Below are 27,519 nucleotides of genomic sequence, written 5' to 3' on the forward strand. Positions count from 1 at the left end.
ACACAAAGTTTTTCCCTTCATAGTTTAGGTGGCACCCATGTCTGGTGTGAAGGCTACACTGCAGTTTACTTATGTCGATCACAGCACGATTTGCGTATTCAGAGCACAGTTTCTTTATTTTAATATTTGTTCTTCGAATTTCTTTATTAACACACGAACTATAGATCGTGCCTATGAGGCACTGTAGCAACAACTGTATTCCTTGACTTATTTTTTTCTAGAAAAGTTCTGAAGCACTTTTACACAAACATCTGCTTCATTTTTCGCAATATCATTTGATCCCATTATGCATACGACAAAGTCATTTTCTTGCATAGATTTTGTTTGAATGCGAGTGTCTAAAATGTGTTTAGTTCCTGCTCCAGGTTTGACAACATTGGTCACTGCTATGATTCGATTTATTTCTCGAAACATACTAGATATACTCCTGCCATGGCTGTCTGTTAGAAAAACACACTGTTCTTTTTACCTGATATTCCCCATTAATCATCGTTTTTCTCAGAGTGATTATTCGTTTTCAGCGCATTGTCTTTTGCGAGGTCTGGATGATTTACACTCTCTTTAACACCGTCACTGGGCTGTTGAACACCGTATTTGTTTTTATCCATAAATGTAACTGCTGTTGCAAAGTTCGTTGTTATTTTTCCAGCTAAAGTCCTACCTTTGTATCTCACTTCTTTCCACTCGGACGATTTGTACCTTTCGTCAGATGCCACTTCACTTGATTTGTTCTTCGACCGTAGTTCCCCATTTTCATTCTCGAGTGTGACGATTTCACTTCTTAAAGTGTTGACTAAGAATTGTAGGCCTGAAACTCGCTCTCTTAAATTTGTTATTTCGATGTTACAATTCTCGCAAACACCCTTTTTAGCACATAACTGTAACTTTTTCTCGTATTACAGTTACACACTTCTACACTCACGGCCATCTTGAACGTTTTGATTTGGTAGCCGTATCTCCAGATCTGCAGACTGGCAAACTTTATTAATGCTGGGAACTAAAATTCTTACTTCTGAAACTAGGGACACAACAGGAGGGAGGTGAAAAAGTCTGCATTTCTATTATAGGTGACCAATAGGAGATAAGGGGTGAGTATAGCAAAAATGGAAGAAATAATGCTATGTAGAATTAAGAGGTCATATACTCACTTTAGACCATGTATTAGATGCCAATACAAGACTAAACATGTAAGGGTCAAGGCACATGCAAAGATATTAATGGAGATTAATAGTAGGACTGAAGGAAGCGAGATTAAAGTTTAATGTCTCGTCAACAGTGCAGTGATTAGAGGTGGAGTACAAGCTTAGATTATAAAAGGATGGGAAAGGAAACTGGCAATGCCCTTTTCAAAGGAACCATCCAGGAATATGCCTGGTACCATTTAGGGAAATCACAGAAAATCTAAATCTGGATGACTGGATAGGGAATTGAGCTGTCACCCTTCCAAATGCAAGGCTAACATGCTAACTCGGTAATAGAAAGACTGAAGATAGTAGAATAAAATAAAACAAAATTGCTATATTGTACAAAATTGCAGACAGACAAAATGCCAGCAAAAGGGCGATAACCTAGAACAGGACTAGGAAACTAAATAAGGGAGAAGTAAAACAAACAGGATGGCTTAATGAACGCTAAAATCACTAAAGCACGCATTAATAAAAATTAAATCTGCGTTTGCTTTTATCTGTAAATCAGGGTGGTAGGTAAAGCAGCTGCACTATTCTAAAGTAAGAGAGAAAAGGAAGGGCAACAATATTGTGGAAAGGGTAGAGTGCTGCTCACTGCAAGATGACACATCGAGTTGCAGACAGACATAACAAAAAAACTGTTACACATGAGATTTTGGCCACAGCCTTCTTCGGGAAGACCCCCCCCCCCCCCCCCCGCGCGCACACGCACAGATGTGAGTGGGGGAGGGGGTGGAGAGGAGTCTGTACAGCACCTGGTCTTTGCCAACTGACTGATGACTCCTCCTATAAACTGTGGTAGAGTGATCCCACCTCATAAGTCCAACATAAACCTCCCATCTCTCTTTAAGCCTTAGGTCCTTCCCAGAAGCTATCCCCTGAATCAATTTTCCTCCTCACCCCTATGACACTCTGCATCCCATTCTATACGCTCCCCAAAATCCACAAACCTGACAATATTGGACACCCTGTTGTAGCTGGTTATTGTGCTCCCACTAAAAAAATTGTGGCCCTCACTGAGCAAGACCTCCACACAACTGCCCAAAATCTAGCTTCCAACATCAAAGATACTAACCACTTCCTTCAGCAGCTCTCCATCATCCCCAACCCCTTTACCTCCAGAATCCCTACTTGCCACTGTCGATTGCAAACCCACTACCTCATTCCTCATACACCTAACTAACTTTATCCTAACACACAACAACACAAGGAAAGTTATACACACAAATCTATGGCAGAGCCTGGTGTAACCCACATGGTACCCTCCTATGCCAACCTCATTATGGGCCCTCTACAGGAAAGCTTTGTAGCCTCCCAAAACAACAAACTCCTGGTCTGGTTCAGGTTCATTGATGATATCTTCATGTTCTGGACTCGGGGCCAAGACACCCTATTCACATTCCATCGCGTGTCATGGCGGCTGCAGTGTAACAAGTGTTTAGTTCGGCTCGTGAAATTTAGTTGAATTCGAAGGTGTTCTCGCAGGTGGTGTTGTCTAGTACCAGTGGACATTGTGTAAACAACAGTGTTCTGTGCAGTAGTGCTATTTTTTTCTGTGCTCCGCCAATAGCTTCGAGAAAATGGTAAACAGAAGAGTCATAGCGGAGCTGGTCCGCTCTGAGGTAAACGCTGCGCTTCGCGAAAAAAACAATCTCGATCTGATAGCAGGCACTATATCAGATACTGTAACGGCAGCAGTATTGGCCAAAATGCGTGAAACTGTTGAGGCCAATACTGCCAAAATTACAGCACTAAAAAAGTCTGTGTCTGAATACAAGAAAAAGGCACGAGAGTAGGAAGTGAAACTATCTGCCGCAACAGACGGGCTAGAACAGTACCAAAGGCGAAATAGTCTACGACTGTTTGGAGTAGCAGAAAATAAGGAAGAAGACACAGACAACCTGCTTTGCGCGTGAAAAATTAGGCGTTGAAGTGACTAAAGCAGACATTGACAGGAGCCATCGGGTGGGACGAAAACTGCCAGGTGCTACCAAACCTCGTCCAATAATAATTAAATTTGTCTCTTACCGAAAAAGGGCAGAGATCTTTACCCAGAAGAAGTTAGCAAGGACAGGGCTTACAATAAGGGAAGATCTGACACACGAACGGCTAAAGATTTTAAACAGTGTCATATCCCATTTCGGTCTTCAGAATGTGTGGACTCAGGATCAAGACAGCAGTTGGAAAGAACACAGTCACAAACATGACAGAACTGAATAGTATTAAGTGAAGCTAGGGTCTTGTAATTGTATTAACTTTTTAATTATACCCATATTTTTACCTTCAACTAATTGTTTTTGAAACTGTATTAACTTTTTACTATTTTTTTGTACCTGTAGCTCTAACCTTTACTTAATTTTAGTTACTGCTAATACTTTTTTCATTTTCTCAGTTTATTCTCTTCCATTCTGTAATAGTTCTATTGCAATTATTAGTCTCTCCTTTAGTTTGTTAATCACCTATCTCTTCAGTTTAAATTGTTCATAACAAAAATCACTATCAGTATCACTTTAGCAAATTTCAATCTAATTGTAGCTTCCTACGATAATCACTACCAGTATCACTTTAGTAAATTTCAATTTAATTCTAGCTTCCAACGATAATCTATTAATTATTAAGCTTACTTCTCTCTGCTGGCAGCATCGGCCTCTTAAATCACCCCCCTTTCCCTTATTTCCACCCTAAGCTGCTTCAAATACGCTAATTACATTTCTCCTCTTACGACATAGGATACACAGTGACACACAGCTGTCACTATTTTGGTCATATTCTCCTTGCACCGAATACCACTAATCCATTTTCTATACTCCCGCAACCTCAGGAAATCTCTTGCAGTCGCCTTTCTTTCGGCACTCGCGGAGTCACAAACAGGGCGCGCAAAATCTCCGACACCTCTGCGTTATATCACTTGGCGGAAGCAGCGGCCAGTGCCCCTCGCGGCAGGTAGTGCCTACAAAGGGACAAACCAGTCTGCCACCCTACTCCAGGCTGCTCAGTGGAACGCGTCAGAGCTTTAAGCAGCTCACTGCAACATCCAGTCTTTACCTGCACATTACGAAGAACTTAGCCTCCTCTTCAACCAACTAAACTACCACTTAATCCTCCAATCTGAAACATGGTTGAAACCACACATATCCTCTGCATCTATTCATCTTCCAGGGTACACATTTCTTAGGGCAGACAGATCAAAAAAGCGAGGTGGCGGGGTCGGCGCGTATATACGAACAGATCTCAAAGCGAAAGTCTTATGAACGTCAAACCCTGCTGAAGAAAAAGAGGCTGAATTCATGTTCATTGAAATAAATATACAAAGTCAGAAGTTCTTGACTGGTGTTGTGTACAAGCCGCCAAAAATAAGCTCAATGAGTTCCTTTCAGTCGGAATTACATTCACTTCAGTGTCAATACGAACCTGTCATCGTAATGGGTGACTTGAACATAGACCTGCTAAGAGACACTCCCTCCGCAATAAACCTAATAAACTGCAATAGTTGCAATAGCATGAACATTCTTCCATTACAACCTACACACCATACGGCGCACAGTCATACTCTTATAGACGTAATCGCAACGAAACAGACTGACAAAGTAAGAGATGTTGGTCAAGCATCGGCCCCTGGCCTCTCAGCACACGATGTAGTATTCCTGGCCTACTCTGTGCAGCCCCCAAGGATCAAATCGCGTTACATAACTTGTAGGAACATGAAACGTATTGACCTTGACGCTCTAACAGCCGATTGCTCAGAAATCTCATGGCATCAAATAATCAGAGAACCTACAATCGACGGCAAAATTAACGAACTTGGTGATAAACTCACTGCCCTCTATGACAAACATGCACCTGTACGCACAATCCGTGTAAGAAAATCTCCTGCTCCATGGCTGACAGCTGAGTTACGTCAAATGATGACTAATAGGGATGCTGCCCACAGGCGTTTCAAGGCAGATCCGAAACCCGAGCGTTTCGAAGAATATAGAAAGCTATGGAACAGAGTGAAACAATGCATTCGCAATGCTAAAATCGGGCACGCTCGCTCCCTTGTATGCAGCAATCTGACGCCCACGACTCTATGGAAAAATCTCCGTAGCTTGGGGGTCGGAAAGGCAAAATCGGAAACTACTTTTCATGTGTCAGCTAACGAATTAAATGAATTCTTCTCTGCACCTCTGAATACCTGCACGGCTGATAATTACCATCCACAAGAATCCCGAAACAGGATAACTAACAATGATATCTTCCATCAAAAACATGTAACAACAAATACGGCAAGAAAAGCAATAATGAGAATCTCTTCTGATGCAATAGGCAACAACAGTATCGGTATAACCATGATTAAGAATGTTGCCGATATCTTAGTACCTGTCTTAACTGACATATTTAATTTTTCCCTTGTGAACGGAATATACCCCACTGCATGGAAAAGAAGCATAATTCGACCCTTCCCTAAGATCGAAAACCCGCAACTGCCTAGTGATTACCGACCAATTAGCATACTGCCTGCTGTTTCCAAAGCACTTGAATATATTGTTCATGACCACATCACTGAACACTTGCATGAATTCAGCCTATATGACAAATTTCAATCCGGTTTCCGTAACCATCACAGCACAAACGCTGCTCTAATTGAAGTAACTGATGACCTGAAATTTGCCATCCACAATCGAAAGGCAACAATATTGACGCTACTGGACTTCAGCAAAGCTTTTGACACTGTTAACTTTGACATATTGGTCAGAAAAATGCAACAGCTTAATTTCTCAGATAGTGCAATGAGATGGTTTGAAAGCTACTTAAAAGACAGACAGCAATATGTTGTCTGCGCAAATGAAAAATCTTCCTGAAAACATGTTTCCTTGGGAGTACCACAAGGATCAGTCTTGGGACCACTTTTGTTTTCTTTATATGACAACGATATTTCGTCGGTTCTGTCCTCCTGTAAATATCATTTCTATGCCGACGACATCCAGCTCTACCTAAGCGTCAGACCTGAAGATGTAAACACTGCAATCGCTCAGATGAATGATGATCTGTCTTCAGTAGTGACTTGGGCGAAAAACCTGGGGCTTAAACTAAATGCAAAAAAGACACAAGTAATCTTAATAGCCCATCAGAAATTAAGAAGTTCAGATTTCCGCGAACGGCTACCTCCTATTCTGCTTGACGGTACTCCAATACCATATCAGAAAACTGTTAAGAACTTTGGTGTAACTTTGGATGAGCATCTCAACTGGGCGGAGAATACAGTCGCAGTGTGACGAAAGACGTCTGCTTGTCTCTATGCTCTCAAAAAGTTTCGGAATATATTTCCACAGGACTTGAAACGCCAGCTCGTGCAAGCACTCGTTCTACCGAACCTCCACTATTGTGATGTAATTCAACAAGGCATGAGTAGTGAAAACAAAAGACGGCTAGAACTAACCATGAATGCCTATGTGCGTTACCCCTGCAACATTCGCCGATATGATCATGTTAGTGCTTCATACTCCGAGCTAGGGTGGCTGCGGCCGGACAAATTGCGTGACTACCACACTATGTCTACTTCACCGACTCCTCGTCGCGCAAGCACCCCAGTACCTTGCTTCAGAGATTAAAAACCTGTCATGCCATCATAATCGAAACACGAGGTCACTCTTATTTGGTATCCTAACTGTGCCCACTCACAAAACAAAAACTTTTGCAAACTCCTCATTTGCCGCTGTCCACCTTGTGCAAAATTCAATCTCCCGCTGCTTTTAAGAACAAGTTGAAGCATTTCCTACTATCATCCTCATAACGTTCTCCACAAAATTAATGTACAAGGCCAATCCTCTCATCTGTCAAATAGCAAAGCTAGCATCTCCTATCTTGCTCCTGAGATGCCTTCCTCTTCATCTGTATCTATTAGCTATGCAATCTTCTTTCTTTTATATTTCCTTAATTAAGTTTCATCATGTCTCTCTATTCTTACCCTCCCTTCACCATCAGTCTCCCTCATACTCCCTGCTGCTAGCACTCCTATCAAAAATCTGTCTCTTCAATAATGTCTAATTATAACAGTACTTATGATCTACGAATATAAACTTTATATGTATGTATTTTTCCAGGTGTGCCTTTGTAATTGTTTATTTCACTTTCTGTACTAGATGTAGTTTAACATGCCTACTACAACATATGAATGTAAAATAAGTAGAATGTCTGGTTAGATGTAAGAGAGGGCCTGATGGCCCTAATCTTGCCAGGTTAAATAAATAAATCATAACCTCAACACCTCGTCTCCTATCTGCTTTGCCTGGTCCTCCTCAACTCAGCATATCACCTTCCTGGATGGTGACCATCCCTGTCCGCATTAAACCCACCAACCACTAACAGTTCCTGCATTTTGATAGTTGCTATCCCTTCCACATAAAAAAGTCCTTCCCATAAAGCACACCAATCCGGGGACGGTGTATGGGCACTGATAAGAGCTCTCTTGCTACGTATGTTGACAGGCAGTTCCCCCAGACCTAGTCCACAAACTGATTTCCTGTGCGATACCCTCACACAACCCCTATCCTCCTCTCCCATCACTGCCCCCCCCCCCCCCAAGAATCAGCTACAAAGCAGCACCCTTTTTGACATCCAATATTACCCCAGATTGGAACAACTGAACCACATACTTCATCAGAGCTTTGGTTATCTCTCATCACACCCTGAGATGAGTGACATCCTACCCAGGATCCTTCCCATCCCTCCCAAAGTGGTGTAGCGTGGCCCAACCAAGCTCCACAACAACGTAATCCATCTCTATGCCACTCACAATCCCAACTCCTTGGCACATAGATCAAATCCCTTTGAAAGACTCACGTGCAAGACCTGTCCAATCTGCCAACACATCACTTCTATTCCAGCTCTGCCACAGGCTTATCCTACCCCAGCAGTGACCAGGCCACCTGTGAAAGCAGCCATGTCATATGCCAGCTCTGCTGCAATCATTGTATAGCTTTTTGTATTGGTACAAGTACCATTCAACTGTCCAGCAGGACGAATGGCCACTGTCAAACTGTGGCCAAGAGCAGAATTGACCATCTTGTGCTACAACATGCAGCTGAATATGACATGCTGGATTTCAATGGCTGCGTCACAATCCGTGCCATCTGGATCATCAACTTCACCACCAGCTTTCCCGAAATGTGCAGATCCCCTTCTCTGCTCCTTTTCACGGCCCCCCCCCCCCCATTCCCCCCTCCACCCCTACAGCCTTCCAATGCTATGCCTGGTAGCCTTTTCTTGCCACTATCTAGTCCCTGTGCACTCCACTGGGATGCACTGACTCTTCTCTCTCCCCCCCCCCCCCTCCCCACTCTTATCCTGCTATCCCTTCCCCACCCCACTCTGGATTGCTACGTCCATTGATGCAATACAGTTGCATTCTGGCTGAAACAATTGGAATAGTGATCATGTGTGCACATGGTGTGCTTGCTTGTGTGAATGTGTGTTATGAGCTCTCCTTTCTGAAGAAGGCTTTGGTCAAAAGCCCATGTGCAACAGTCTTTCCATTATGCCTGTCTGCAACTCAATGGATCATCTTTACAGTGTGTGGCAGTCTATCCTTTTCATACTATTGTTGATATTCCAAACTGGACTTTCCACTGTTAGAGAAAATGAAGAGAAACAGGGAAAGTGAATACAAGAAAATGAACACCTATCAAAGAGAAAAACTTAATACAAAGTTAATAAAAACGAAGTGATTTAGGGTAATCTGAGCCAAGAGGCGAAAGATGGATGCAACTTTATGAAATTTACCCACTTACACAAAAATGTGTGGTGAAAGTAATAATAAATTGTGTGTGAATTTCTAAGCCCTGATGCTATGTATGATGAACCATGGGGTCTGGTCATTTTATTTGTAATGGTGTTTGTCACATTAAAGTACAGGCTTTACTGCAATGAAGTACTGCAACACAATGTGCTATTTAACTCATAAGTACAGTTTTGTCTTGGTTGGGATGAATACTGTTTTTTTACCTATGTTGATAGATTTTGGTTCTGCACTTTAGTATCTTTGCCACGGAACTGATGGAAATATTCAAAATGCTTTTACCGTTTTTTTACTTCCATGCCACAGAATCTAAATTTTCATGATGAGTAAATACATCCACATGTGAAGTGTATTAGAAAACTCATGAATAATTTAAGTAGTGTCTTAACAACAATTTGAAAAAGAAAGATTGCTACTCACAAAATAGAGAAGGTCCTGAGTTGCAGACAAGCACAATGAAGAAGACTGCTAAACATTTGAGCTTTTGAAGAAAGAAGTCCACTTTTTGCCAAAACACACACACACACACACACACACACACACACACACACACACACACACACACGTCTCTGGGCACTGGCGCCTGACATTAAAGACAGTGGCAATGTGTGTGCAAGTTGTACTTGTGTGAATGTGTGTAATTCTATTTTGCAAGAAAGGCTTTTTTGTCTGAAAGCTTGAAAGCTTAATGTTATGCAATCTTTTTCATTGTGCCTTCTATAACTCAATACCTCCTCTATGTGGTGAGTAAAAGTCTATCCTTTTTGTATTATTGTTATCCCACTCTGGACTTTCCATTATTTTGTGATATAATACCAGCAATTTCAAAAGCATGTTTATTGAATACTCTTTTTCTTTGCACTCTAAACTCCTGTAGAATAAGTCTTCTGTGAGTTAACAACATCTTCATCTATCACATGGAAACTGATTAAATTTGCAAGAACATAGCTTCCCAAGTCATTCCCACAAGTGCGGGTAATACTGCCCCATATCACAACTGTGTGATTAATTTTAGGCTGGTACATATTCCCAATCCTCTAAAAAGCCCTGCAAGATGCTATGTCTTCCATGAGGTACCTATTCCTAAGCTTCTTTTTTGTGGAAACTCTAGTGATTTATATCCTGTTCATAACACACCAACTGCAGTGATTTGAAGTTGAACAACAAAATTCACTGGACATTATTACAGTGTAGCTGGAATAACTGCAAAACTGTTCTATCTAGATGAGAGAAATTATTTTATATTACCATTATCTGTTATTAATTTTGATCTTAACCCTCATCCCATTTTTGCTGAACTTGTATGGATCCCACAGAAACATCAGACACTACTGCTCTTCCTCACTCTGGGTGTACTATTTCACAAACGCACGACCCAATCTGCTATATTCTTCCGCCCATCCGTCAATCCATTCAACAACAATTATTTCAGCCTACATCTGGCAATATCTGTGGCATCAGTGGAAGAGAGACATTTTAGATCATATATGAAGGAGGGATAAATGAAGTTGATAGCATTTAAACTTTGGTAGCAATGCCCAGTTATACATCTTATGCTGTTAAGGCTACGAATTTTGCTTGTGAATTACACCGAGAGTTCATGAAGTCGGAATTGGTAGCAAGCAATGACTAATTGATTTGTGGAGGTGTAGAGCTGGAGGACAAAGCTTGCACAAACACAAACAATGATGAAGACATTTTACAGTTTGCCTCATGTACATATAAGCTTCAACAACAAATGGACAGACTAAATGGAACAAGTATGCATTATCATTAAGACAAAATCATTATAATTAAGACAAATAAAATATATAATCAACAGGTGGAAAGTAAAATAGTACAAGCTGACAATGAAGCCACAGAGCCAACTCTTGTGTTATATTTAGAGCAGCTGCAGACAATGACTGGATGGACAGCAAAAGTAAAACCAGAAGATTATGGCCAGGAGTGTGTGTGATGAAGTAAAACAAGTCTTTAAAATGAAGCTTCTGTAGTGTCTGCAACAGAAACTTTACAAGCAATGTGTATTGCCTGCTTTTTACTGATGGAGCGAGACAGACATCTAAAGCAAAGGATTGCTCAATAAGTAATGGAAAGATGCACATAATAAATAATTAGGAGACACAGGGGAAACAAACAAATGGATCTGGCAACAGAATGTAGTAGAAGACAAAACTACATAATGAAAATAGCATGGCAGGGGACATGACATTTATCCAGGTGAATTGATGGACCAAGGAACACTCTTTGTTGGAGTCCTGGCATTAATGAAAGAGTAAGAACATTAATTACCTAATGGAAGGTGAATAAAGGATGTTAGAAAAATGTAGGCACAATAATGCATGTGTATAACTGAATGTGTATGGAAAAGTCTAGAGCAGGGTTTCATTCAGCAATGTATGTCATATGGCTGATAATAAGACTCTCCTACTTTATGTAGTGTGTCTCTATGTATAGGTTCTGCATAGCCTCCATCTTCTACTTCCCCTAGCTTTACCTTCTTTTCTCCTTCACCTCTCTGTTGCCAGAGAAATATCTTTACACTTCAAAAGCTTCAACTTCTGTGACTATTTCACAGTGTATCTTTTACAAGTCACAAATTTCTTCTTTCTGATAACACTAGTTTTTTTCATATATTACTACTCATGTCTTATTTATTTGTATTTTGTAAGTTTATTTATTAAGTTTACTTACTTTCTCTCTGAAACTAGGAATAAGATGATCATCTGCAACCACAATGAATTTCAATGGTGATTTAGTGAATAGTATTGCTGATTTTATCACCACTAGAGTTTCAGCTAGACGATCTCCACATGCGACAACAGCTAACACAATTTCGTGAAATCTGAAAGAAAAGGAGTAAAAAAAACATTAATTGTAAGATGACTTTATTGCTCACAAGAATACTGTAATACGGTCATAATGAAATACATACATGAACACAAGTTTACTTTAATACTGAAACAGAGATCAGTGCATATCCATACTTTTCAACTATTACCTCTTGAGTTTTCTTATTTGGAGTGTTATCTGAGCAACTGCTCTATAGTCAAGGAATGACAAGTCTATAGAATCTATAGTGAACTAATGAGTGTAGAAATTTATTAAAAATTTCTGTAAAGATTGTGAAATAAAGATACTGCACACATGGAAGTCCTCAAGTGAAGAGCTCTACAAAATTTCCCAGAAGAGGGGCTTACTGTAATTTAAAAGTATGTTAACGGTTATATTGGAGATATATGAAAAAAGTAGCACCAACTGCTCAGGCACACATGCAGTTTACACGGCCCCTGTATGTCTCAGCATCACGAGCTCTCCATGTCGCAGTCACAACCGGACACCAGGCAACAATACCAGTGCTGGCAGAGGCTGCCATTTCCAAGGAATCTATTTGTGTCTGTACAACACGTAACAAGAAAATAGTATGACGAGAATTCCACAACTGACACCTACAAAGGCCAGCGCATGGACTACACAAGCCAGTTCTTCTGGCTATGAGAGCCTCTCCTGGCCTCCGGGCAGTGCTGCTCACCTCATTATCTCAGGACAGTCTCAATGCCCATTGCAGGGACCACTGCTGCTGTTCTCCGCTTTCATCGTTGTTTCGTTTGAGGACTTAGGCTGATTCGCGATAGACTTTTCTGTGCCTGTGTTGGACCTAACCAGGACAACATCCTCAGAAATTGGATTACTTCCCTGCAAATGCAGTTTCCTACAAAGCTCCTAGTGACATTACTACATAGTAGAAACAGTCTAGTATGCCAAGCTTCTGTACCAGTACCTCGCAAGACATTGTATTTTTCTGTCTTTTGTTTTTACTGTCGAAGTAGACATATTTTTGCCATCAATAAACTTGCTGAAACTTTATCACTATTTTTCCTGTCTCCCCATGAGGTGCACTCCACTAACTACTACTCTCCAATTTAATTTAGAAGGTTATTCACACGAAGTATGAAGACTGGTGAACTTTCACAGTCTTTTTCTTCCCAACAAAAAGGATGGAAGGCAAAGTAAAGGGTTTTATATGTTTGACACTGCACTAATCATTGATGGCAATCTGAAGGACATACTATTCTTGAAGACTCAAGTTTGCCATAATTGTTAGTAATTATTTTTATTACTATCAAGGTTTGGCAAATCTATGCTGTCATCATCAGATCTTTTAACATTATTAGATGTACAAGTTTTTTACAATACTGAAAGTTACACAGAGATGTTGTGTCAAATTCTAACAAAAAAATTTGGATAGAACACCAGCACGTCACAAATAAAATACCACACAATTAAAACATACAACACATGGTGCTGATGTCCCGGCATACACTAATCTTTGTGTATGCTGGGACATCAGCACAACATTTTGTATGTTTTAATTGTGTGGTATTTTATTTGTGACATTCTGGTGTAAGCAACATCCAACTAACATTAGTTTGGAGTCTGACAGTATGAGGGGGAGGGGGATCTGGAACCTCTGGGGTCAGTGGAGTAGTCATCTCTCAAAATTTCTTCCTTCTCTCTTTCACTGCTTTTGGCAACTGAGAATCTTGTGAGGGCTTGTCTGCTGTGGGTAAGTGGAAGAGGAGCATGCAGCCCTGGGACCCAGGATCAGTGGCTTTTTCAGCCACTGGCTCGCGATGGGCCACTGGTCTGTTGATTTCAAGGAATAGGGTTCCCAAAAGGAAGATACAAGGTTAACACTGGAGCATTCATCCTCTCTTTTGAGGGGGATTCGATTCCAGACAATGTCCAACTCAAGGTTTAGTGCTGCAATGTGAAGCTTTACTACCCATCACCAATGCAGTGCTCTAAATGTTGTTACACGCTGGAGGGTGCCACTTCTGCACCCAGGTGTAGGGAGTGGTTCCTGAAGATAGTGATGCAGGAACAATAAAAGGGCAGTGTCTATTGCCTCCACAGTCAAGCTTATTTGTAAGACTACTTCAGGCCAACATTGAGGGCACTGTCGATGACATTGCCACAGTACTGGCAAAAGTCAATATTGAGACAGGATATAAATGACTGCATTTTCTTCTGAGCTTCAGTATATGAGAGATGATCACAGACCTTCAGTTCATGTATTTTGCATTCCTTAATTAGGGCAGCACACTGGGGTTCAGGGATGGTGGTCATCCCACAGTGGTTAGCACACAACTCACATTCAGGACAATGTCAGTTCAAACAAGCATCCGGCCATCCCGATTTAGGTTTTCTGCAATTTCCCTAAATCGCTCCAGGCAAATGCCAGGGTGTTTCCTTCGAAAGGGCACGGCCGACTTCCTTTCCTAAGCCAATGACCTCGCTGTTTGGTCCCCTCACCCAAATCGACCAACCAACTGACTCAGATCACTGGCATTTAAAGTACTGCATTGGGGATGTAAAGTACAGCTTCACCTTGAGTTTGACCATGTCTGGAAGCAAATACCCCTCAAAATTGAGGGTGAATCACTGTGTCAACCTTGTTGTCTGGTGGGCACCAATGTACACGATGCACCAAGTGGATTCCTTGCTTATCTCAGTGTTCGCATAATTCATCATCTGCAGTGTGAGGTCCCAGTGAAAAATTAAACTCCGCAACATGTTTAGGTTCTTATGGGGCTTTAAATAACAGGTATCTCAACAAGTTGTTTACAAGAGTGTAATGCCCAGAGCTGGGTACAATTTATTGTCTTAATTAAAATGGAACCACTTTATAATTTAGTAAGGGAAAAGAGTTTGCGAAGCATGTTTTCATTATTATCCACAATAACAACGGTCTAGAAGAGAGAAAGGACTCTCCAACTGTTGAGGTGCAAGCCAATAACTGAGGGTTGCAAATGTCTGCAAGTCGCTTTTTTTAGTGTACCTCCAATGGAGCTGCCAAGGAAGGAAAGTTCCTAGGGTCATTATGATCTGTACTGAACAAGAGCTTGATGAGACTGCCAGGCACTTGTGGCCACTGGCTGGGGGGGGGGGGGGGGGCGACCTAATGTGCAATCTCCCCACGAGTAGCACTCAGCTAAAGCATAGGTCACCTGGCTAGATGGCCAGTGCCTTCAGTCCTGGTACGCCCAGACAGGCACCTACTCCTCAGCATACACATGGAGGTGACAGCTCGAGCATCACCAATGTGATACCTGTGTTGTCAGGGGGCTACCACTGTGAAGGTACCTGACAAACCCCTGGCTACCACGCTGGGTATTGAGCAAACTTCCCTAAGTGGCTCGTAAGATCTTATAATTTTTTTTTTATCGATTTATCTATTTCTTTTGAAAAGGTGGATGTCTAAACCAGGTGTGGATGCCAAACATAATTTAATCCAAATATGTGGAGTATTTGTCGCTGAGTGGTACTCTTGTTACAGCCTTCACTTCTTTGGAAACATTATTTGCTTCTTGGGAAAGCCAGCACAGGTCCGGCTCCAGCTGAGCGAACAGGTCATTTCCTGTTTAGTTCACTCCTTACAAGAATGTTTTACCAACCTCAGTTTTGATACTAGGAAAAATATAAAATGAAAGAAATACAGTAATACCACTTGTTCGGTAGTATGCACCAGCTAGGCTGGATCGATTGCTCACTTAAACTCCAAACTTTTAGAGTTCTGGCAACACTTATTACCGCTGTAGCCTTAATCACGCATACACCCGGTGTCCAATGTGTGTTCAGTTCTGATATTTGTGCAAGTCTGAAACATGGCTAGTCCTTGTGATGCACCAAACAGGACAGATGTTTCGTGCTGTTATGTGACTAAAATAGTAAGGGAATGTGAGAGTAAAAAAATTTTCTTTCTACTGTCAGCCAGCATTGCTCAACCACACGAAAGTGTCACCATTCGCTAGATGGGAAGTGTACACATTTCAATACCAATACAGGGTCAGGCAAAACAGTTGCTTTGCCACTCTTAAGAGGGAGTGTGAGCAACTCAGTGGAAAATGTTTACAACAGTGCAGACTGTTGATCACCTCCTAGGCCAGCAACTGCAAGACAAAGAGTGGAACAATCTGTCAAACAAGATGTTACCATACCATAACCAGAGAACCAATGCAAATGAAAAGATTACCATTGATCATACTGATAGTGCCAAAAGCAGACCGAACTGTCTTCGTTACTCCTGTAACATTACACAAAACACACTCGGTAGAATGCAACAGCGAATAGTGAGAGTTTGACTATGCATAAAGACCCTGTAACAAGTTTGTTAAGCAAATTTAGTGTAACTGAATACCCCTAACGACTTGTGAAGAGGAGAATCAATCCTGTAATTACAAATGATGTTGCAGAGCAGAGCCTCTCCTCGGCTTCACTGTGTGGGAGCTGCCCCACTACTGATGGCCAATGTTGGCACCGATGTGTAAACGAACGGTAAAGAGTACAGTTGTCGGCTGTGAACACATTACTCAGCCCTATTACAGCATTGTTGGTTTCCATATGATCACTTAATTTATAGAAAATATAAAGTCTACTATAAAAGTCTATCAATTCCTAAAATATTAGTTCTCTCGGATCTTTTAGTTGCTAAACTGAACGATTTGGTATTATGAGGATGCAGACAGAGGTCCTGTGTGGCATTGTTAGATGCCATAAAACAATTTTCAAAATTATGCCATTTAATATTGAAAATGCAAATAGTTGCCACGTCCTCTGCAATGGCTGGTGGCTATATAACCTGGAAAGGAACCTCTCGACCCCAGTAGTGGACTCTCGGGTGCCGAGGGTGCTCTATCAGTTTCGAGAGGAAGACTACGACTCCCCGATGCGGCGGTTTCGATGCCCGCTGTCGGGATAGGCACGCCCCATCGGTAGCTCTGCTTTTTGGAGATGGCGGTGACCACGACATCTGTGTTTTTGATTCGCACGCTGTTTTGTGGCATTCTCAGCCACCCCCCTTCCCCTCCTCCCCCAGATCACTTCCTGCGCGTTGTCACCTCAGGTGGACCGCACAGTGCAGTAGGCTTTCCGACCCGTGCAATGCTGGGGTTTAGGGCAGCTCCTGCCGTGGACCAGAGTCGTGTCGGTGTAGGCCCTCAGTCTACCTTTCAGCGCTCACTGCTGTGCTGACGTCAGTGCTGGATGCTGGACTCTATCAGGTGTGGCATCAGATCGTCGAGGTTTCTTTACAGCGGCGTATTTTATACTGAACTACATCACGAAACAGTAGTGTACACGTAAAACAATCTGTGTACTTGATACTTTTTATCTATAGCAGTTTCTAAAGTTATTTCCTACTGGTTTGTAAGAAGCCCCACCTGGACCGGAACCTAGGAAACTTCTCACCTACAGTATTTAATCGCGAACATACTATCCCTCTCTATCATTTTGTGTGTGTTATTTGAGTGGTGTTGACCATTTTTCTGACAATTAAAGTGAAATGCTTGCTCCAATCACATTTTTAAAGGATCAGTACACGAGGACATTTAATTATCCATATAATAAATTGATTGTCACGACACTAGTTCGTTAAATTACGCACCATCCAGTAAGGGGTCCCTAGAGATGGATTACCTCGGTGTCCTTCCGACGCAGATCCTGATTTCCAAATTTAACAAATTTTGGAGGGCAAATTAGCACAAAAACTAGGTAAAGGGATTAGAGAAATTAAAAGTTACTATTAACACATGATACTTTCCAGTTGCTTGCATGAAGACCTGGCCGGTGAGGTACCAGGCAGGTAAAGGTGCACATCCACAGAATGACTGTACCTGCCGTTATTAACAAATCCGACACATTTTGCGAGTCCACATGCAGAACCAGCAAAACTCAGGAAATCAAGTTGGACAGAAAAGCAGACTTCACTGCAAAAATATAACAAAGACTGAGTTCTTGAACGTGGAAGGGAACAACTTATCTGCTGGCATAGGCGTAGTCTAAGAGACCTGTGTTCACAGTCACACTGCTTCATAAAATATTGACTGTGGTGAGTACAGTTCGATTTTAGAATATATTTAGCTATTCTGTAAACAAAGAAAATGTCAAAGCTGTTAAGAGGTTATTGCTAGTATATTTATTGAATTAGGTGCACTACATATGTACATCTCAAATATTCTAACAAATGTTTTTCAAATGCTGTGTACCTCTGAACTGCGACATACTAATCACAGATCTATTTTATTGCAATTATTATTAAAATTGTAACTATCTGTGGCACACTGCAAATGGGGATGATTATAAGTTATACACTGAGGTGACGAAAGTCATGGGATACTGATACACACATATACAGATGGCAAAAGTATTGCATACACGAAGCACAAAACAGTAGTGCATTGGTGGAGCTCTCATCATTTGATGCCGAGATGCGTTCCTCTGTGGACCATAGCGAAGAAGCAAAGGAGGTGGCGTAATTGCCACTCGTCAGAGCCCGCTCCACCAGTGGCCCCATCTGGCCCCCCACCAATGACGAAGCAGCAGGAGAAATAGCACCACGAAGTGAAATACTGATTTGCACTCGAGAAGTCATTATGTGGCTGCAGCTCTGGTTGCGGGAGCGAGTAGTGTGGTGGATCAGTGCACAACAGGGCTTTCTCTGTCGGAGGCCTCACTCTTCCCGCGACCTACGATGGACTGACACGTAGCCTCAGAGAATGACAAAAAGTGCACTACTGGCTGGAATCATCATCACGTGGATGCAGCCTCGGCTGTGGAAGCGAGTGGTCCGGAATTTTGCCCACCACCAATGACGTTACGACCCACAAAGAAAAGTGCTACACAGCAGAGATGGTGCATGCGCATCCCGTGGAGGGAAGCTTTCCCCTGACTGTCATAGCACATGCAATGAATGTAGGAGAACCACCTGCCTCCTGCCCCACAACTACAAGCAGTGCCGGGGACGAAGTTTCAGCTTTGCACGCAATGACGACTGTCTGCTGGCCTTTGTGGTGGAGCAAGCTTCATGGAAGCACCCAGCTAACACGCACGATGACACCAACCATCAAGCGAACTGCCAACAGCACAACCAGCAGTGCACCCACAGTGCACACAATGCAGAAGGCATCACAGAAAGGCACCAAGATGCAGAAGCAGCAGCAGCAGCAGCAGCAGCAGCAGCAGCAGCAGCAGCCGCCACAGCCACTGACAGATGAAGGCAGCTTCACACAGCCAAGACACAAACACACTGTCGGGACAGTTGTGCTTGATGCCCTAGCCAAGGTGTCAATGGGGAACCAGTTCTCCAACGTCAACGACAATGTCAGAGGCCCAGGAGGACCAACAGAAGAACAAAGGGCCGCCACCACCTTTAAGGACTTCCAGGAGAAAATCAAAACCGCAGTGAAAGGGTCTGTATGCGAATTGTACCGGGAGTTTACCCACAATGCAGGGGCGAGCCACTGACGGAGCACCCAGGGGCAGCCACGGCTGGCCGACAGTGTCGATGGCAGGGGCAGCGTCCAATTCGAGGGCCTACCACTCCACACCCATCTGTTCGATCCCAGAGGAGAGCAAACACACCACGCCGGGAAGAAACGCCTGCTGCAACTGACGCAGAGGAACTGCAGGCGCTGATGCAGGAGGTAAAACTCCTCGAGCAACAAATCCCACAGATGATTGCCAATTATCATTGCTACTGCACAGACTGAGAAACTGCGGGTGGTGGGATGGCAATGTACATTAAGGCATCGCTGCAACGCCACTCCGCACAACTTTGGAGCTGGTGACCACGGAGGCGACTGATGTAGCCCATCAGCATGTCAGAGGGGAAAATGGCGTTCGTTGCAGCATACCAGCCACCAAGAGGGACACTACAACCTGTAGACTTTGAGGTGTTGCTGGCAATGCACGGCAACCTCCCGCCAACCAGGGCTGCAGGAGGCTGCGACGATGTCAACAACACGCTGCTGAAACAACTACCAGCTGACAAAGTGCGCATCTTGACAGCACTTTTCAACTCCATGTTTAAGAGCTGCAACTACCCCTTGGGGTGGAAACATGTTGAGGTGGTGGCCATACCAAAGGCAGGGAAAGACACCAGGCAGCCTGCCGCTGTCTATATAGAGGATTTTTGGGTGTCTTCACGCGATAAGGCTTCGCCGCAATGTCAGGGAAGAAGGCCTGCTTCCTGACTAGCAGTTCGGGTTCTGCAGAGGGCACTCCACACAATAGCAGCTGCTGTAGGTTGTGGAACAGTCGATGTGGGCGACCGAGAGTCGCGGGAAGCTAGGGGCAGTGCTACCGGATGTCGCCAGAGCTTTTTACTGCGTGTGGCACATTCGCCTTCTGTACAAGTTGCTTTTGCAGGGGTTGCCAGTGTCGCATGTCCACCTGTTCCGATTATATCTAATGGAACACACCCTCAACACGAGAGCTGACGACGGTGCATCAACAGCATAACCCATCCAAGCGGGAGTAGCACAGGGGTCTGTCCTCGGCCCCCAACTGTACTGCCTCTATACAGCTGACGTCCAAAAGACACCGAGGGTCTATCTGGCGCTTTACGTGGCTGACACCGAGCTGTTCGCAAAAATCGTGAACACGCAACTGCTGCGTCGCCGGGTGCAACGATCTCGGAGCTTGGGCCACCAAATAGCAGCTCAAATTCAACGCGGGTAAGAGCCAGGCGATGATATTCACATGGAAGGAGGTGCCAGCAGACATCTAGTCGGTGCATATCATGAGAGGCCCCATCCCATGGTCACACACTGGTTGGTACCTCAGCATTACACTGGACAGGCGTCTGATGTGGAAGGTGCACATCCGGGAGGTGTGTACGAAGGCGCTGGACAGGATGAACCTACTGTACCCGCTGCTCCATCCAGAGAAAACACTACCCCCTGACTTAGGCAGTATGCTGTATCTAACACTCATTAGGCCTGTGTTGGAGTACACCGCCGTAGTATGGGGAAACGTGGCCGACAAGTCGCTGAAGATACTCCGAACTGTGCAGAGCAAAGCCCTCTGGATGGCACTGCACCAGCCACGAGATTTCCCCACCAGGGAACTGCCAAACTTTCTGGAATATTGACGCTAAAACAGTGCTTCTGGCAAATAGCAATGCGATTCTATACGATAACGCTGGTGTCAGAAAATCAATTCGTCAGTGGTCTGGGCAACCAGATGTACTGGCAACCGACCACACACTCGCCAGACCTGCTGCGGGAGTAGCGACCGTGCAACAGCAGCTAACGAAGTGAAGAAACAGTGACACTGAGACGAACATCCAAACCAAGAAGTAACAAATACCATAGGCAGCAATACGAACAGCAGAACAGGGTAGTTAACAAACATTCCACCGACGCAAGAATCTTCGAGATCATAACGGAGCTGTAATTTGCACTCGGGATATGAAAACGTTTCCGATGTGATTAACACCACACGGCAGGAATTAACAGACTTTGAACACTGATTGGTAGCTGGAGCTAGACGCATACAACATTCCGTTTCGGAAATCGTTAGGGATTTCAGTAATCAGAGACCAACAGTGTCAAGAGTGTGCCAAGAATACCAAATTTCAGGCCTTGCATCTCACCACAGACATCGCAGTGGTCGACTGCCTTCACTTAACGTCCAAGAGCAGCGGCATTTGCGTAGAGTTGTCAGTGTTGGTAGACAAGCAACACTGCCTGAAATAATCGTAGAAATCGATGTGCGGTGTATCCGTTAGGACAGTGCACCGAAATGTGGCGTTAATGGGCTATGGCTGCAGACGACCAATTCTAGTATCTCTGCTAACAGCACGACATAGCCCGCAGCATGTGTCCTGGGGTCGTGACCATATCAGTTGGACCCTAGACGACTGGAAAACCATGGTCTGGCCATATGTGCCGCGATTTCAGTTGGTAAGAGCTGATGGCACGCTTCGAGTGTGGTGCAGATACCATGAAGGTAAGGATCAAAGTTATCAAGAAGGTACTGCACAAGCAGGTGGTGGCTCCATAATGGTCTGGGCTGTGTTTACACAGACAGAATGGACTGAGTCCTCTGCTCCAACTGAAGCTTCATTGACTAGAAATGGTTATGTTCGGCTATTTGAGACCATTTGCAGCCATTCATGGACTTCATGTTCCCAAACAGGTCACCGGGCCACAACTGTTCGTGAGTGAATGATTTGTCCATCCAGATTGCCTGACATGAATTACATCGACCAGTTATAGGACAATATTGAGAGGTCAGTTTGTGCAAAACATCCTGCACTGGCAACACTTTCACAATTACAGACGGCTATAGCGGCACCGCGGCTCAATCTTTATGCTGGGGACTTCCGACCACTTGCCGAGTCCATGCCATGTGGAGTTTCTGCACTACGCCAGGCAAAGGAGGTCCGACACGATAATAAGAGATATCCCATGACTTTTGTCACCTCAGTGTATTTTGTGAACGAGGGGGGAGAGAGTTACAAACTCTGATTTCCTCCCCCCCCCCCCTCCTCCTCCATCTCTCCCCAAAAATCGAACCCTGGATCCATGCTTGGCGCCATATATCTTGATTGGAAGGTACCTCAAACCGTGCATTAATGGAAGATTATGTGGATTGGCAGGAGCCAACCCACGGAGTTTGGAGGAAGCCGAAAGGCACGCGTTTAAGCTCACGCAGGCTGGCGTGATATCTGGAACAGGACAAGGAATTTAGACTTCAGAAAAAAGGTGGTACTTGGTGGAATACTTAACTTTAATCCATTAATGTTGAACGTAGCTCTTGTCTGTACATTCTTTACAATATCAATAGCAACTGATAATGGCGCCTTGCTAGGTCGTAGCAAATGACGTAGCTGAAGGCTATGCTAACTATCGTCTCGGCAAATGAGAGCGTATTTTGTCAGTGAACCATCGCTAGCAAAGTCGGCTGTACAACTGGGGCGAGTTCTAGGAAGTCTCTCTAGACCTGCCGTGTGGCGGCGCTCGGTCTGCAATCACTGATAGTGGCGACACGCGAGTCCGACGTATACTAACGGACCGCGGCCGACTTAAAGGCTACCACCTAGCAAGTGTGGTGTCTGGCAATGACACAACACAAGACTCCAGTATAAATCTTTCACACGAGTCTCTGTGTATTACAGAACTTTGGGCAGAGGAGACTGACACGAGGAAAACTGCAGAATACTCTGCTGTAACAGGCAGGACACAGGTACGGTGCTAATACATACAGGCAGCTTTTCTGCGAGTACAGAAGCGTAGGAGGCGAGGCACAGCCTTGTTTCCGGACTACGCCAATTTATACAGACCCAGCTTATTGCCTTTTAACCGAGAGAGCCGAGGGCTCAGGAAGAACTGCGTAAATCTGACGCCTCCCTATGCTAAACAATCTTTAAAGCCAATTGCAATGTACATGCAAAATCCCGCTCCGTATATAGGACTTGCTAGAGTACCTATGCGATTTTATGCCTCAATGCGTAAGGATCAAACTGGAAATAAATGAGGATGTGGAAAGATGTTTCTGAGGGACAAAACATAGTGGGAATTAGTCTATCTTCGTAAGCAATTAGCCAACAGTAGAATTTTATGGGTAATATAGGATAGAATGATGGTATCACATCAAATAACTTCGGGAGAACAGTGAACAGAGTGTCGGTAAAAGGTGTGTCACCTGCACAGGTGCAGCAGAGAGGACAAATAACGGGTAGAGGGATATCAAATACAGGGAGGTAAGATGTGGCGTTTATATTTCGGCAGGGGTGGAGCTGGGTAAGGAGCCTGATGAGGCAGGTGGTGTCCCTCCCAGTATTCATATCACGAGTCCAAAACTAAAGAGTGTGTGTAGAATCACTTCATATGGCAATACTGACTTTCCCACAGACGGGCTGCTTTAGCTGCATTGTCAGCGAGGATCTGTGGCAAGGCCTGTTCGAGGTAAGATCTACGATGGCGGACTGTCAAGAGGCCGCTCTGCGGAAATGCGAGAGAGGGTTCTTTTTCTATTTCAAGTTGTAACCACACTTAAGTCCAAATCCGAAAGCAGGGTCGTCAATGCAACACAACACTCAGCACTGAAAGTACGTTTATTGCGGATACCAATGCACAGCCAGAACAGAGCTGAACTTCTGGAAGGGTAGTGCAGCTATTTACACAAACATCAAAATTCCACAGTGCTGGTATTTATTCAAACATGGAATACTCCAGAATATACAAGCGTAAGATATTTCAAGAACCTTCCAGAAATCAATATAAAACAATTGTTAGAGGTCGGTTTTGAACTGGCGAACCGCAACTTGCCAGCCAGTGACGCTAACCACTACGCCACACTGTACTCAGCACAGTTCACGGCATCGCTCCCTCACCCTGTATCTATAAGGGAAAGTCTAATGAAAACGAGAAAGATGGGGAAAAAAGTAACTCAACAGCAAACATCTTTCCACGATGGCAGTGACCGTCTTGTCTCATAGTAGGTTAAAAGTATTAACAGGTAAGGCGCCTCAACTGTTAATACATTTATCCTAATGCGAGACAAGACGGTCACTGCAGTCATGGAAAATTGTTTGTGGTTGCCTACAGAGCCATGATTGTACCCAGGCGTGGACCTCTTTGTCTGCAGCAAGTCGGCGGTCACGAATGCCTGTCTTCAGGGCTTCTAAAATCTGGAAATCGCATGAGTAGAGTTAGTTGGTTGGTTGGTTTTGGGGTTTGATGGGGGCTAAACATCGACGTCATCAGTCCCCTGTTCCAAACAGATATACTTGTAAAAGGCCTATACAGTAAAAGCGTAACCTCTGAACCCAGAGGGAGGGAACACCAAGGGGTACAGAGCTAAAATGAAAACCGCAATAACACAAAATAGAGGACACTTAAAAGGAGCAGAGCAAATAGTTGACTAGACTAAAACAGACTACAGTGGTTGATGGAGCAGGGAAAAGGTCAACCACTCAACTACAAACGAAGAACCTCCAGCTGGAAAGCGTTGATAGAGGTACCAACACAATTTGTTACCATAAAAGACACTATTTTGGTATCCACGTCACAATTAAAAGTCGCTGGAGTGGGTGTAGCCTGAGAAATTATGCGAGAGCACCCACACTAGAGTGAGTGATAAAACCCAGCTGCACGGATAAAATGTAAAACTGAGTCAGCTATAGAGGCATCGTCACCTAGAATTAAAGGAAGTGCAGCTGGTAAATTGAAGGACTGCCACAAGGGGGCTAAAAGGGGGCAGTCCATCAGAAGATGGACCACTGTCAGCCCTGCATCACAGCGACACTTGGGCGGGTTCTCACGACAAAGGAGATAGCTGTGGGTCAACCAATTCTGAGACAGCAGAGAACAACCGAGTGTCTACGCGTGATCCTGAAGGATGAGTTCCATACGGCTGTGGACGACTTTACCATGCGGAGCTTATTTGGTCTGTTCAAGACAGACCATTCAGAGCTCCAGACATTGCGGACCTTGCGATGTAGGGCTGACCGGAGGTCTCTTTCCACGAGACCGAGCTCCAGGGGTGGCGAAGTGGTGGCCTGCTTGGCCAACTGATCGACACGTTCGTTTCCTGGATTGCCGATGTGGCCCGGGATCCACACAAACGTCACTGAACGACCACACTCGGCGAGAGCAAAAACAGCATCTTGAATACCGCGCACCAAAGGGTCCCGAGAAAAACACTGGTAAAGTGCTTGCAATCCACTCAGAGAGTCACTGCATATGACAAATGACTCCCCAGGGCAGGAGGAATGGTGAGCGAGTGCACGATAAAGAGCAACCAGCTCCGCAGTGAAAACACTGCTCCCACAAGGCAGGGAATGTTGCTCAACGTAGTCGCCGTGGATGAAAGCAAACCCAGTGCGTCCATCGACCACAGAACCATCAGTGTAGACTACATCTGCATCGCAAAACGAGGCAAGAAGAGCCAGGAATTGTTGACGAAGACTGGCAGGTGGAATGGAGGACTTGGAGTCACAGGACAACTCCAAACAAAGCCGCAAGCGAGGGAGGGACCAACGAGGGGTAGAACAAGAGGGCCGGAAGGATGGAGGAAGGGGAAAGGACTCAAGTGACGAGAGAAGGGAACGAACGCGGACGGCGATTGTGAGACCCGACCTAGGCCGCCGTCGTGGGGAGGGGAGTGCAGAGGATGGAAAAAGGAGCCTGCGGTTTGGGTGGTCGGGCGAGGCATGGACGCGGGCGATGTATGACGCAAGCAACTGTTGTCGGCGGATCGTAGGGGAGGGATTCCAGCTTCCACAAGAACGCTGGTCACCGGACTAGTGCGGAAGGCACCTGTCGCCAGTCTGACGCCACAATGGAGAATCGGGTCGAGGATCTGCAACGTTGAAGGTGCTGCTGAGTCGTACACCACACTCCCGTAGTCGAGACAGGACTGGACAAGGCCTTATAGAGCTGTAGGAGGGTTGTTCGTGCAGCCCCCCCAAACGGTGTGGCTGAGGCAGCGAATGATGTTGAGGTGCCGCCAGCACCATTGTTTAAGCTCGCAAAGATGAGGTGTCCAAGTGAGCTGAGCATCAAACAGCATGCCAAGAAAGCTATGCGTCTCCTCAATACGAAGGAGTTCATTGGCAAGGTAGAGCTCTGGATGGAGGTGGACCATTTGACGACGACAGAAATGCATCACTCGGGTCTTAGAGGCTGAGAACTGAAATACATGGTTGGATGCCCAAAAATGTGCCTTACGGATAGCTCCCTGCAGCCGCCGTTCAGCGACACTGATGCTTGGGGAACTGTAATAAAGACAAAAGTCATCAGCATATAGAGAGGAACAGACCGATGAGCCCACCACAGCCACAAGACCATTAATCGCCACCAAAAAGAGGGGAACACTGAGAACTAAGCCCTGGGGGACACCGTTCTCCTGAATATGAGCTAATAGCCGACTAAATTGTCGATCGCTGAGCGGCCCTGATGGAAGCCCCCCTGTTGCTGGGCCAGGAGGCCCCAAGTTTCGAGGATCCACATGAGCCGCTGACTCACCATCCGTTCCAGGACATAACTTTGGCAAGGCTGATAGGGCGATGGCTATCAACCACCAGCGGATCTGCACCAGGATTCAGCACCGGGATGGTAACGCTATCCTGCCAATGAGTTGGGAAAACGCCCTCTGTCCAGATGCGGTTAAACAGGGCGAGTAATTCACCCTGACAGTGCGCCGAGAGATGGCGAAGAAACTGGCTGTGAATTCGGTCTAGACCTGGAGAGGTATGAGAGGTATCGGGGCAAGCTGTAAGGTCCATTTGGAACTCCCATTCACTAAACGGGGCGTTGTATCGTTCCCAATGGTGCGTGCAAAACGACAACTGCATACGCTCAGCCTGCTCTTTAATGGCACGGAATTCTGCGCTGTAGCCTGCTGTCACGGAACTGCGAGCGAAGTACTCTGTCAGATGTTCGGCGATGGGTCAGTACAAAGTGTGCCCCGAAGAGAAAGGCAAGGGACAGACGTATGAGGGCGAAAGCCAAAAATGCGCCGAAACCGCGACCACACCTGAGATGGGGAGGTGCGAGAATCTATTGTGGCAACATATCGTTCCCAGCAGGCCTATTTGCTCCGCCGGATTAACCGCCGAGCCCAGGCCCGCAGCCGTTTAAAAGCAACCAGATTCTCTAGGGAAAGATGACGCTTGTGTCGTTGCAGGGCTCGCTGGCGGTCCCGGATAGCCCCTGCAATCCCTGGGACTGACTTAGGCCTTAGGGTACTTTAAGAACAGGGGAC

The 27,519-nt window shown here is 44.7% G+C and overlaps 1 protein-coding gene across 8 annotated transcripts in view; it reads right to left on the reverse strand.

The window, feature by feature from the left end:
• Window positions 1-27,519, reverse strand: part of LOC126248040 (glucoside xylosyltransferase 2) — a 170,053-nt gene that overhangs the window by 70,221 nt on the left and 72,313 nt on the right. For all 8 annotated transcript variants that reach the window (XM_049948667.1, XM_049948669.1, XM_049948661.1 and 5 more), the window contains exon 2: window positions 11,659-11,809. In XM_049948667.1, the coding sequence (XP_049804624.1) occupies window positions 11,659-11,809 (151 nt within the window). The remainder of the gene's footprint in view (window positions 1-11,658; window positions 11,810-27,519) is intronic.

This window comes from Schistocerca nitens, chromosome 3 (assembly GCF_023898315.1).
Source record: "Schistocerca nitens isolate TAMUIC-IGC-003100 chromosome 3, iqSchNite1.1, whole genome shotgun sequence".
In the NCBI taxonomy this organism is placed as follows: Eukaryota; Metazoa; Arthropoda; class Insecta; order Orthoptera; family Acrididae; genus Schistocerca; species Schistocerca nitens.